Source organism: Saimiri boliviensis, chromosome 9 (assembly GCF_048565385.1).
Source record: "Saimiri boliviensis isolate mSaiBol1 chromosome 9, mSaiBol1.pri, whole genome shotgun sequence".
NCBI lineage: Eukaryota > Metazoa > Chordata > Mammalia > Primates > Cebidae > Saimiri > Saimiri boliviensis.
This window is the reverse complement of record NC_133457.1, coordinates 88,046,489-88,060,598: the sequence shown is the minus strand read 5'-3', so window position 1 is coordinate 88,060,598 and position 14,110 is coordinate 88,046,489. Positions and strand designations below refer to the sequence as shown.

General features: G+C 38.3%; 1 protein-coding gene across 2 annotated transcripts in view; it reads left to right on the top strand.

Annotated features, from left to right (window-relative positions):
• The window catches only part of PLCB1 (phospholipase C beta 1), a 724,287-nt gene that overhangs the window by 476,018 nt on the left and 234,159 nt on the right, over positions 1–14,110 (top strand). For both annotated transcript variants that reach the window (XM_074406258.1, XM_074406259.1), the window contains exon 4: positions 597–734. In XM_074406258.1, coding sequence (XP_074262359.1) covers positions 597–734 — 138 coding nt within the window. The remainder of the gene's footprint in view (positions 1–596; positions 735–14,110) is intronic.

Genomic DNA, 14,110 nt, shown 5'->3' with positions numbered 1-14,110 from the left:
ACTTGCTCTGAAAAGACTGCAGAAGTTCCCTATGTCCAAATCCAAATACATTCTGAGGACAGAATTGAAATCAACATATGCGTGGCAGGCACCACGGTTTTGCTCACACTAATGCCGTCTCTTTGCATCAGTACTCAGTGTTGGAGCAGGTCTATGCTGAGTGCCAGGGCTATGTTTCTTCCCTAGTCGTCGGTAGGCATTCTCATATTTTAATTTCAGAATAACTACCTTCCTTGTCTTAGTGCATCCAGGAATTGATGAGAAGAATAGAGATTTTTCATTGCAATACACAGTTTACGTGATGATTACAGGAAAGAGAGAACCATGCCACATAAAAATGTGTGATAGGATCCCAGAAAGAGCACTTAACTAAAGGCTGTAAGTCTTGAGCCAGAAATTGTCTCTCCACTACCTCTGGGCAAGTCGCTTTATCTCTCTAGACCATTCGTAGGATGGGAGCCTTAAACTACAATTTTCTAGTAAGAGTAAAAGCAACTTTGTTTTGAAATCGTTGGAACCCAACAGAAGTTGAAGTTATGCTATCACATTGGAATCGCTAGTTATAGACTAATTTTTTTTCAACATTTATTATCCAGGACCCCAAATTACGTGAACTTTTGGACGTGGGGAACATCGGACGCCTGGAGCAGCGCATGATCACAGTGGTGTATGGGCCTGACCTCGTCAACATCTCCCATTTGAATCTCGTGGCTTTCCAAGAAGAAGTAGCCAAGGTATGGTGGATGGAAACCACTAAATGTTATCATTATGATCTGAGTCCTTGAGATATCATATTAATGCCTGCAAAAGACTGAATTTTTGTCATATTTAGCATGTGTTAAAATTTCACCTAAAAATAATTTAGCTGCCAAGTGCAATTAAAACAATTCCGAATAATGGCATCGATTTAAGAATTAGGAAGTTTTTTTTCATTAAGAATAAGGCATTTAGCCAGCTGCGGTGGTTCATGCCTCTAATTCCAGCATTTTGGGAGGCCGAGGTGGACAAATCACTTGAGGTCAGGAGTTTGAGACCAGCTTGGTCAACATGTTGAAACCCTGTCTCTACTAAAAATACAAAATTACCCGGGAGTGGTGGTGGGCACTTGTAATCTCAGCTACTTGAGAGGCTGAGGCAGGAGAATCACTTGAACCCAAGAGGTGGAGGCTGCGATGAGCCCAGATTGAACCACTGCACTTTAGCCTGGGTGACAGAGCAAGAGTCCATCTCAAACAACAACAACAACAACAAAAATAAGGCATTTTATATAGTTTCTTTGCCAAACAAAATACAGACAAAAACACATTCTGTTTCATCTAAACGCTTTCTCCCAAGTCATTCTCTTTTAGCCTCAGCCCTATGCCACTTCTAAGTCCATCTCATTTCCAGCTCTCTCTTGGGAGACGGACATATTCAGCCCCCTTTAAGCTTCTTAATCCCTGTGTAGCACCTAGCTCACCATAATCCATGTATTAGTTAATTAATATGTCGAAGAATGAAAAAATAATACTTTAAAATAAAAATTTTAAATAATAATAAAAATAATACTTAAATAAGAACAAATAATGTTTATTCAGTTATGGACTAGAGAGATAAATTAGATATGGTCCACTCATTAAGGAGCTGCTATTCCACTAGGAGTGAGCCTTTCAAATATGAAAATATCTAGAAAACAGGTATAATATAGCAAACAAGAAGCTGTGAACATCTAGGACCCCTGGATTCAAGTGCAATGCTTTCTCTAGAAATGTCCAATTGCCATTAAAAGAACACTGAAATGAACATATTTAAGGAAGAGCATTCTTTTTCCATGTTTTTAGTTTATAGAATACTAGTGATGGTCCTTCTCCATCATTTAACTTCAAGAGTTGAGATTATGAATCTAAAACACTTTGAGTTCTGCATAGAATTTATGCGCCTTACAGAGCTTCTCATGTCATGCATCACAACTAGTACAGGGTCACTTCACATTGGTGTGCCTTGTCTGAGTATGGTGACCTACAATTTTTTAACCCTCAGTGCTCTGATGATTTTCTGAGCTATATCAGATGTATCGGCCTGGTTTCTAATTCATTAGTGATTATTGACAGGGATTTATGTCTAACATTTACATAATATTGACTTTAATTCTTATAATGGAATGCATAAAATGCCAACCAGTTTTAATATTCTAAGATCTTTAGAAACTACTCTTTCCAAGTATATTATAAATGGAATCTTTCTCTAAGAACCAAGTTACCCATTTATTTCTATAGTATTATTTACAGTTGGAGAGATTTCAGTTCAATGAACATTGTCTATGTGGCAGCATTGTACTAGTGCTGCAATAGCACAGATTCTGGTATCTGTTTGTAACATGTTGGGTTTCATATGCTTTTTTCTACATAGGAATGGATGGTTGGATGGATAAATGAATACAGAATAAAACAGATTCTGAATGTTTGCAAAATATTTTTAAAATATCTTTCCCCCAGAACAAGTATATTCCTTTTTTAAAAAGTGACCAATTGGTGAGATGCACTAAACCTCACTTAAAAACATACAATAACTGACAGTAACTTTCAGGGAAGCGTTTGCACAGAGTGAATATATTAATATTACACAAAATCTGCGTATCTTAAGTTGCCTTAAGCCTTTGCCCAGTCCTATTTAAAATATATTCAATTTCCTTCTCTCTGTGGGTTCCTATCCACTAAATTTCCTTAAGGATTTTTATCTCCAATCCCTGTAAAAATCCCCATCAGGAATACATCTATAGAGATTTTGAGCACCTACTTGATGTTCCCAGTATAATTAATGAAGCTATGGAGAATATTTGCCTTTCATGGATATGATGTTCTATAGAATATCCCCTTCCCCCTTGCCCCTCACCCCACTGCAATTGCTTAGCCAGAAACTTAAAATTTCCAAGTACCTCGTGATCCACCTGCCTCAGCCTCCCAAAGTGCTGGGATTACAGGCTTGAGCCACCGCGCCCGGCTAAGAGATTGAGACCATCCTGGTCAACATGATGAAACCCCGTCTCTACTGAAAATACAAAAAATTAGCTGGGCATGGTGGTGCGTGCCTGTAGTCCCAGCTACTCAGGAGGCTGAGGCAGGAGAATTGCCTGAACCCAGGAGGCGGAGGTTGCGGTGAGCCGAGATGGCGCCATTGCACTCCAGCCTGGGTAACAAGAGCGAAACTCCGTCTCAAAAAAAAAAAAAAAAAATTCCAAGTACCACTGCTATCTTGTAGCATCACATATGGGAGTCACCTAGGGTGCTTGTTAAAACACAGATTGTTGGTCCCCAGACCCAGCAAGTCTGGGATGGAGCCTGAGCATCTGCATTTCTAACTGGTTCCCAGATGATTCTAATGCTGCTGGTCCAGACACCACATTTTGACAATCTCTTCCTTAGAGAAGCTTGGGCACAGTATTACCAGATCTTGTATTTTCTTCTAAAAGGAGCTGGAGAATCCATGAAAGATGTTGAATAGTGGCAACAGTTGTTTAGAAACACCATGTGAGCCAAAAAACACAACTGTGGTCTGAGTAAGACCTGGGGGCTTCCACTTGGCAGATTTTTGGTCTAGATTCATATTAAGTAGGAAAAACATTGTGCTAAATAAAACCTCAGGTCCTGACCACTGAATACAATGGAGAAAGCACATAACATTATCTTGCAGAGCAGAATCAGCACTCCCCACCATATTTGTTCATTCTCTTAACTTCCAAACCATTCTTAGAGCCCTCTGGGTGCCTAAGAAATGTCGCCTTTTAGCACAACCTTTTTCAATAGACAGAAAGCTATCTGTCCCCTTAATGGTCATTGTGGAAATTTTTCAAAAGTTTTACAATAGCCACTTTTTTGTGACTTAGATTGGATCCTATTCTTAACCACAGCATCTCACATCCGCTGTAAAGGAAAGAGAGGCAGAATAATATAAAAGAAAATCTTTTGGATGTCTCCAGGTTCCATTTTTAAACATGTAACTTGAAAATTAAAGAATAAGGGAGACAAATCATGCCTTTAGGCCAAATTTAAAAGTCAAGAAGAACATGATCGCTGCACGATGTTGTACAAGTTCACCTTACAGCATTCAACCCATTGATTAAACAAATGCAAACCAAACAAAGGAGAAATTACTGCTGGAGGAGACAAATAACAGGTGTTTTTTCCCTGTTGAAAAAAGTAAAACTTTGTTGCAAATAAAATATGTTCCCACGAAAGGCCATAATTGGGAAGGAGATAAGCAGGGGAGAACTTATATTCATGAGTCCTGAAATTCAGGACCCAGGAAGGAACACAGTAAAGGGGAGAGAGCACTAGAGATGTCTATAAATCAGAAATGTCACCATTACTCTTCTGCCAAATGGATATGAGCCTTCACGCCCTTTGACGGTTTGGGTACATTCTTCATCCATAAAATGAAGAGCTTGGATTCGTTCACTCATTCATTCAACAGCATTTTCTTAAGCCTTCCGCAATGTGCCAAGTACTTGCTGGGGATAAAGCAGTGAAGGAAATAGATAAAGCCCCTTGCCCATGTGGAGCATACATTCTAGTGAGGGAGACACTATAAATAAAATAAAGAAATAAGACACGCAGTGTATTAGGAAGAGATAGTGATATTGACAAAAATGAAGTAGGGAAGGAGAGTGCAGTAGAAAAGGGTATTAAATAGGGTGGTCAGTGCAGTCATCTCTGCGAGGTGACACATAAGCAAAGATTGGAAGGACATGAAGGACCAAGCCAGGAGGATATCTGGAGAGACAGTACTGCACGTAAAGGGAACAGCAAGTGAAAAGCCCTGAGGCAAAAGATAGTCTGATGTACTTTAGGCACAGCCAAGGGCAAGCTTGACAGTGGCTGGGTAACCAAGATTGAGGGAAGGTAGCAGAGGGGACTGAGGAGGCACCTGCAGTTGACTTTGCTGTAGGGTAGTATAGGTGGTATAGGCTTTCGAAGGACTTTGGCTTTTACTGTGAGTGAGATGGAAGCCGCGAGGGAGTTTTTAGCTGACGACAGATGTGATTTGACTTAACATTTAATCAGTAATGGACTGCATGGGGAAGGGGCAACAATGGAAGTAAGCAGATCCATTACCAAACTATTGAAATATTTAGGTGAGTTGCTAGTGACTTAGACCAAGGTGGAATGTGGAGGAAATTAAAAGGAAGCCAAATTTGTATGTATGTATGTATGTATACACACATATACACATACACACACACGTATATTATAGAGGAATTTCTTATAAATAAATGTATAAGCATAAATTCATATGCTTATGAATTTTATGTTGCATGTAAAAGAAAGATGCATGGAATCAAAGATGATGTTAAAGTTTTGGCCCAAGAGGCAAATACAGAAATACCATTTACTTGCATAGGGAAAATATAAAATATAATTTTTTGTTTAGGAGTATATAACAGAAGCTCAGTTTTGGTCATGTTCAGTTTGAGATTATTATTAAATACGCAAGTAGGGATTTTGAGTAGGCAGTTGGATATATGAGCCTGGAAATGAGTGCCGAATATAACGTGTAAATGTGGGGGTCATTGGGTATTTGATTGTATTAAAAAGTCATCATACTTTTTAATGAAGCTGGATGAGATTAGCCAGGAAGTGACTGTAGACAGAGGAGATGTCCAAGGCCTGAATCATTGACACTCCAACGTAAAAAGATAAGAAAGAAGCAGAAAAATGAGGCTGAGAAGAGGCAGCCAGTTAATGTCATGCTCATGGGAACTGAGCCAGATTATTTAATGTTTTATTGAAATGTAGCATGCACAGAAAAGTGCACAGATCCTTACTCTATTCCCTGATGTCGTTTTGGAAAGGGGACCTATCCACATAATCAACACCCAGATCAAGAAACAGCACAACCAGCACCCTAGATATCCATCCTTCTAACTGTACCGCTATATTGGCTGTTAACATTATAGATTAGTCTTATCTGTTTTAAAACATCTGTAAATTAAATCATACAATAAAGTCTTTTTGGTCTGACTTCTATTATTCAACATTGTATTATGAGATTTATGAGATTCTTCCATATTTTATGTGTGATTGTAGTTTGTCCATTCTCTTTGCTAAGTGGTAGTCAGTAATTTACTTACAGTTAGTTGATGGACATTCAGGTAGTTGTCAGTTTAGTGCTGTGACAAATAATGATGCTGCAAACATCTGCCTTTCTGAGGGCTGCGTATCGAAGTGTAATCACTGGTCATACATCTTTATGTGTACTGCTTTGAATGATACTGTCAATTTTCCAAACTTGTTGAGCCATTTTAGTTTTTAATGTTATTTCACACAAACACATAATTTAGCCAAAAAAACTCTGTATGTTAAACTATTACATTTTGAAGTAGCTGTCACAGAAGAAATATGCTTTTTTTTTTTTCTTTTTTTTCTTTTTTTTTTTTCAGATAGAGTCTCTGTCTGTCACCCAGGCTAGAGTGCAGTGGTGCAATCTTAGCTCACTACAACCTCTGCCTCCTGGGTTCAAGCAACTCTCCTGTCTCAGCTTCCTGAGTAGCTGGGATTACAAGCACATGCCACTACACCCAGCTAATTTTTGTATTTTTGGTAGAGATGAGGTTTTACCATATTGGTCAGGCCGGTCTTGAATTCCTGACTTCCTGTTATCCATCTGCCTCGGCCTCCCAAAGTGCTGACATTACAGGCATGAGCCACCGTGCCCAGCCAGAAATGTGCTCCCTAAAAATATGTTCTATAAGCTGAACATTAGTCTTTAGTGTCTGTAATTTTAAATTTCTCCCCCTCTGTAGCTATATCTTAGAGAGTCTAATTCACTTATTTCAATGATATGAGTAGGATTTTCTGGAAGTTTTCATTAACTTCTTCTATATCAGTTTTTTCTGCACAATCTAGATAGCACACTAGCTCTCTGAATTTCCTAACTAGCTCTCACATCTCTTTCCTGGTGTTCCCCCCTCCACCCCCCACTTCCTGCCATCTTGTTAAGCCCTCGACAGGTCTCATCTATAGTCCTTATCTACCTATTTCTTTAAATTCTCTCATATTTTGTTCTACAAATCTTCCTGCTCATCTGCATAAGAAGGGTCTTTAAAAAATTAACTCAAACATTATCATATTTTAAATCATTTTCATTCTCTATTACCATAAAAAAGAAGCTCTGTGCATTTAGTGAACAAATATTTATTGAGGTCCTAGTATGTGTCAAGCACCTCACTGGGCACCAATAACTCCAGTGACCAAACATAGCCCCTACTCTCAGGTACTAATGGTTCACCACTTTGACCACAGCACCATTCTGCTCCAGCAGTTCCTAACTACTTGTAATTCTTCTGCCTTTATAATTATAAATATTAACGCCTTTATAATATGGTGGTTTTCTAAACTGGCTTTTTCTCTTTTGTCCATGAAGAAAAGTCCTAGGCCTCTTGAGAGAATCAGCATCAATTCGTTCATCCATCTCTCGCTCCCTCCCATGACTTGCATGAATAACCCATTGTTCTTTCTTCTCCTGTTCTGTGAACCCTGAACATATTTTCAATTGCAGTTATTACACTGTAATTATTCATCAGTGTGTCTGATAACCTATCCTGTTTTGTGAGCTGATGAAAGTCAGAAGCAAGAGTTTAGTCCGTTTTGTGTTCCCAGGATCTGGCTTAGTGCTTGGCATGTAGTAGATGCTCAATAAATGTGGGAGCTGTGACAGAGGAAAGGAAGGGAAAGGAAAGGAAGGAAAGGAGAAGGAGAAGGGAAAGGGAAAGGGAAAGGAAAAGGAGAGGCTTTTGAACTCTTGAAAATAAGTGATAGGTCACATAAAATCTTAGAGTCGTAGCAGCTTTTAACATCATGTGTTCCAATCTTTTCATTTAGAGTTGGGAGGAACAGATTGGTTACCCTTAACAGATTGGTTGCTCAAGCTTCTTCCCAGAATAATTCTCTCTCCAGTTTGCTGGGATTCTCAGTAGGAGGACTCAGGTGGCATTCATTACAAAGGCTTCCATCTTCCTAATTTTTTTTTTTTCTCAAAGCTAACTTCATTCTCACTCAGAGTTACTGTGACTGTCACTTCCCTACCCACCAGTTAATTTGTACTTTCTTAAGCAAAATAGTTGACACTGTTCAGGCCAAGGAAATGAGAGAAGACATCACAGAGAGGGGAGTTACTTTTAAGCGAAAGAAATTATAGCCTATGAAATGAAGTTGGGAAGTAGAAAAGAAAGAGGGGCAAGTGAAGGGATCTGCTAAGGCTACCTCTGGGCCATTCATCAAAAACTTCAGAAATTTTCTTAGAATTGCTCTAAAATAATAGTAGTAGCTATTTAAAAATGACCTCAAGAGACATGACACTTTTATATTTATTTTTATTCTGGGGACATATACATTGAAGTAAGAATTTTCAAACACTTGCATATATTCTGTACCAAATGTGTACTTTATCTCATTTCTATTTTGGATTTCAAGCCAATTTATGATGAGTAAGCAATAGCTATAAGCTTGACTTTAAGTGAAAAATGATTAAGAAAAAGAAAACATGGCACCATAAATTGTGTTTAGCAATGTGTTTTGGGACATAATGGAAAACTGTGCATGACTTCCTTGTGAGTAGAATACATGTGCCAAAAAGATCACTGCTTACAAACATGAAAAATTAGGTCAATAGAGTATTGTGTTTTTGTGAGATCATCATTACCTGCTCTTCTTGACCTTATCATATTTTTTAAAATGCCTATGTCATCTTAGGCTATTCTTCCACACAATCACAAAAAGGTCCAAGTTCTTACTATGCCAATACATTGCACTATTAGTCTTGGAATTTTGTAGTGGTAGGTGTCCCTTGTTGGAAAATGAGATTTACTCTATGTTCTGCACTTTTTGGATATGTCAAGCAAATGAAGGATGCACAACTTAAAATTTTATTTAGTGAAAACATCATCTATTGGGAACATTTGTTTAAAAGTTCATAAGTAAAGGCCAGGCGCGGTGGCTCAAGCCTGTAATCCCAGCACTTTGGGAGGCTGAGGCGGGTGGATCACGAGGTCAAGAGATCGAGACCATCCTGGTCAACATGGTGAAACCCCGTCTCTACTAAAAATACAAAAAATTAGCTGGGTATGGTGGCCCATGCCTGTAATCCCAGCTACTCAGGAGGCTGAGGCAGGAGAATTGCCTGAACCCAGGAGGCGGAGGTTGCGGTGAGCAGAGATCGTGCCATTGCACTCCAGCCTGGGTAACAAGAGCGAAACTCCGTCTCAAAAAAAAAAAGAAAGTTCATAAGTCAAAAGAAAGACATTCATATTGAAAAGATTTTTGTAAAAAAACAAAGGGGTGGGGCAACTTGGATTTCAGTCTCTCCCTTACACACACAGAAGCAGAAGCAATTGCTATTCTGGTGATTATGGAAGAAAGCACCCCTGCCTTCTGTCTCCTGTGTATCTTCTGCATTCGTTAAACAAGAGCTTTTTCGGAGCCAGCCAGTGTTCAGTGGTGCCCACATAAAAACAATTAATATCAAGCTGAAGGAAAAATGTCAACCCTGCGACATAGAAATGATTGTGATTTCAGACTGTGGGCTATTGTTAGTACAAGCCCACCTCTCCCCCGAAAGAGAAAACAGAAAACTGTTTCAGCAATAGCATTTCTTCTTTCCTTCCATCTAATCTATTGCACAGGGACAAGCTTATCTTTTGAGTACCTGCCTGCCTAGCTTCTGATGCCTGGCAGCTGTGGAAGCCCTGATTGCATTACCTGTGTGCCTACCCTGGAAGCAGGAACATGGCTACCACAAAAAAAAAAAAAAAAAAAAAAAAATCACCATGACTTTTTAGAAGGAAGAATTATTCTAAGAAAATCTGGCTTCCTTTCTTAAATTTCTCCCTCCACATCTAAAATATTGGTGGTGGCAGGGGAATATCTGACATACTTTGAGAAAGAAAGGCAGGTTGATCTGTTTCACCTACCACCTTGATATTGGCAACCAATTTGGTAGTTAAGCCAAATAATGCCTAATGAATAAACTGTCACTAAGGTTTAAAAACACTTTTTGAAAATACCTTACTAGTCATTTTCCTAATGACTGTATTATAATTTTTATTCATTCAACAAATATTTAAAGGCATAATCAGCTAATGAAAAGGAGAAATCAGAAGAGGGGAATTAAGAAAATTTTACAACAAAACATCTGAGAGCTAAACAAAAGTACTGGTCTTAAAGTCTAAATAGCAAGTATAGGAATGGAGTAGGTTCAGGTAATTAGTAGGAAGCTGGAAGATGACAGATAAATGAAAAGGGCTTATTTTTCCCCCCAAAAGAAAGTTATGGTAGAGGGGTGGGATAAATGTGCCAGAAATGTTTTATCCAAATATAAACCATGCTAAAACATGCAAGATTTTCAAAAACTGAAGAAATAACTTATAAAGATCCATATATACTTGTTATTAGGAATGTTCCCCATGTGGGTTATGGTGTTGGAACTACAGTTATGGTTATAACTACCATGTGGGTTATGCTATATTATAATCTATGGCCCAGCAGAAAATTATAGTTGCAGTTTCATACTCATGTAAATTTTTATTGTATTCGTGTTTAACTTCCAGAATCAATTTATATGCAAATAAAGTCATAATTGTGAATGCAGAACAAGATTGAAAACTGACAATTTAAAAGTGAGTTTAAGCTAATGAGAGTTGGAAGTAAAAGGAATGGCAGGTAAATGTTTTCCTGTCACAGATGAGCCAAGGGATACTATTTTTAATGAGTGGATCAAGAGAGTTTGAGATTGTAGAGGTGACAGGGAGGACAGGGCACTGTGAATCCAAGGAGGGCAGATCACCTGAGGTTGGGAGTTTGAGATCAGACTGACCAACATGGAGAAACCCATCTCTACTAGAAGTAAAAAAAAAAAAAAAATTAGCCAGGCCTGGTGGCAGGCACCTGTCTGTAATCCCAGCTACTTGGGAGGCTGAGGCAGGAGAATTGCTTGAGCCCAGAGGCAGAGGTTGTGGTGAGCCAAGATAAAAAGAAAAAGCAAATAAAGAACTCTATCACCAGCAAGGAGAAAGGGTAGGCAAGAAATAGAGTCAGAGATGTAAAGCCTCTTCAATCAGAGCAGGGTACTATAGTCAAATTCTAAAAGAAGTCAAGAAAAAAACATTATACACACACACACATATATAGAAATATGTAAGTAACCCCCAGAAATTTAAAAACAGAAATGCTCAGAATAGTTGTCAAGAAACAGAACTAGGACATAGACATGATCATTGCCTTTCCAACCTCTCGGAACCACTTTTAAGAAACTCAGTCTCAGTTTCATTGATAAATAATAGTCTTTTAGGTTACTGTTATTTAACAAGCATATGTTACACCTGCCACTGGTCTAACATGAATTTCTCCAATTCTCTCAAAAGCCCTATGAAATAAATTATATTATTACCTCCATTTTATATGATATATGAATATTGGGGGACAAATTTAAAAAGACTTGTCCAACATGATTCTGTCACTCAGGACTTGCGTTTGGCCTGGAGTAACAGAAAACCAAATCAAACAGTAGCTAAGACAAATTAAGAATTTTTAATTTATGTTTTGTTCAGTTTTGCTTTTCTTTACTTTTTTTCTCATGTAGCAGGAAGCCTGAAGGTAGTCTCATGGGTGCTACTGGCTGGGATGAGCATTGTGAGTGGTAAGAGAATTTATCAAGACAGTCATAGGTAAAGAAAGACAGATTTATAAGAGAAAGTATGAAGACATGTTGCAAAGGTGCAATGGGCAGCACAGCAGAAAAGATGCTGTCTGCAAAGAGGAAGGGATTGGAGGGAAGTTTTATAGGTCATGATGGAGGGGCTATGTGCAGAATGAGGTCACACTGCTGGGGTTACTGGTGCTATATGCTGAAGGAGGTATTTGGGAACAGAATGTTGTGCCAGGGGGTTGTCTGTGATTAGCCATCTCAGATTGTTCTCCCCAACATAGGGCAATTTCCTCATTGTTGCTCACTTATCTTATTAGGACTCCACAGGTGGTTTCTGGCACTGATTCAGGAGCTCAGAGATAACAAAGCCGAGTGGTAACAAAGCCAATTCTCGTGGCCTTTTTCTCATAGATCAAGATGCCTCTGTAGCTCCAGCCATTCCATTTATGTTCCCAACAGTGAAAGGAAAAGAGCACCTATGTCAGGAAACACATTTCCCAAAAATCCCCAGCAGCATCTGCTTACATGTGATTTGCCATGTGGCACATGGTGGCCACCCAGCTACTAAGAACATTGGAAAATGTATATATTTTTTTCAGTTGGACATATTGTTGACCTGAATACTGTTGAGTCTCTGTTAGGCAAGAAGGATAAAGTAGATATTAGATAGCATTTAGCAGAAAGTCCCAGCTAGAAAATGGTAGAATGATGTTCTGAAATCCAGTAAATGGTATTTTTAATAAGCTATAAAAAGGATCCACAATATGAAAGTCAGGAAGAGCCATTCAGTAAACTGATAACAATATTTTACCTTTAAATTAGAAGACAAGAAAAAAACAAAACTGTATTTAAGAGTCACTGTTCCATGGCCTCCACAGGCAGTGAGAATGATCAAAGGTGAAACAAGGCCAAAGGCAAAGAATCGTTCTTATAGCAGAGGAGGAACTAATGGGATTGAGTTACCAAGGGCCAAATACCCTCTTCATTTGGAGAGAAGAATCTAGCTTGCAAAAGTTTAAAATAAAGTTGAAAGGTATAATTAAAGGTAATTTAAAACAAATTTATTTCCAAATGAGAAAATTATATTTCAGCAGAATTCTGTCATTAAATTGTAAGTTAATGAGGAACTACGTGTGCCTAGTTCACTAATCAGTTTTCAAGGAATGAAGTTTTAATTTTGTCTAACAGATTTCATAAGAAGCAGATAAGCAGCACGCTTACTGCCCAAGAAATTGTGACTGTTCCCCTTTTTATGTTTGACATACATCTTATAAGGAAATTAGCAGTGCTTTTTCTCTTTTAAAATCCTTTTTCATGTGATCTCTTCAAATAGAATTATTTGTGTAATGAACAATGATATCAATTATAATTACAGACCCCACTTACATTTATTGTCTATGGTACACAGCACTGAAGCTGATACAACCAAATTAATAATTAACACTGAGACTGCTAGGATTCAAAGGTGTAATAGCAAGTGTTTTCATAAGAATGACATGAGACTGTTGGAAGAATCATTTCAGGAACGTGGTGGATTGACATGAAACTTTGGGGGTTCTGCATATGAGCACACAATTAGCATTTTCTCAGTTGTACAAATGAATAATGACTCAGGAAACTAGCAGGAGGAAAGGGAAGAGGTCTCCCCAGTGGATGCTAAGAATACACCTGAAACTCCCAGAGATGCAGCTGCAAACCTCCGATTGTGAAAACTTCAACAGAAACAAACATCTCTCCTTTCTTCTGCTCTGTGCCATGGACAATGCTCTTCTGGGGAGTTTTATTTTTTCCTGTTGAAGAATTCTCTTTAAGTTCATTTTCATTTCATTTCACCACGTTAAACTGTTCCCATTTGGCAGAGGAATGTCAAGAGGACTAGGACATACTAGAACCAGCAGCCTGAACTCTTCCTTATGCCATCAGAATACCATTTAGTACAGCAGCGCTTCATTTATCTGAAAAAAAATATATTTGAGCAACAGTTCTTCAGAATACAGCCCAAAATATCAACCAAAGCATAAGTATGTCTACATAGCCAACATAGATGCCCTAAACCGTAATACAAAAGCTTCTCTACTTTTATTAATTGGAGAGCTTGCTAGTCCCATGTTATATCCAGGACTCCTGATGTTTGTAAACTAGTCCAGTATAGTTCACATCACAACAGAAATGCATAAAGCCAATATCACAAGCCCTCTAGCCAGGAATAATGATTGAAACTTTTAATGATAGAGGAGATATACAAATTAATTTCAAAAGACATAAATTATAAAGAATGGAAGTCAGTCTCATTTACACATTCATTCTTGCAGTCAACTGAGTGATTATGAATCTATTACCTATTTCATTAAAAGAATATGAGGCAGAACTATGAGATCCCACATAAGTTATGAAACAACACACGCCTTTCCTTCTGTCTGCTTTCCCACAGGGA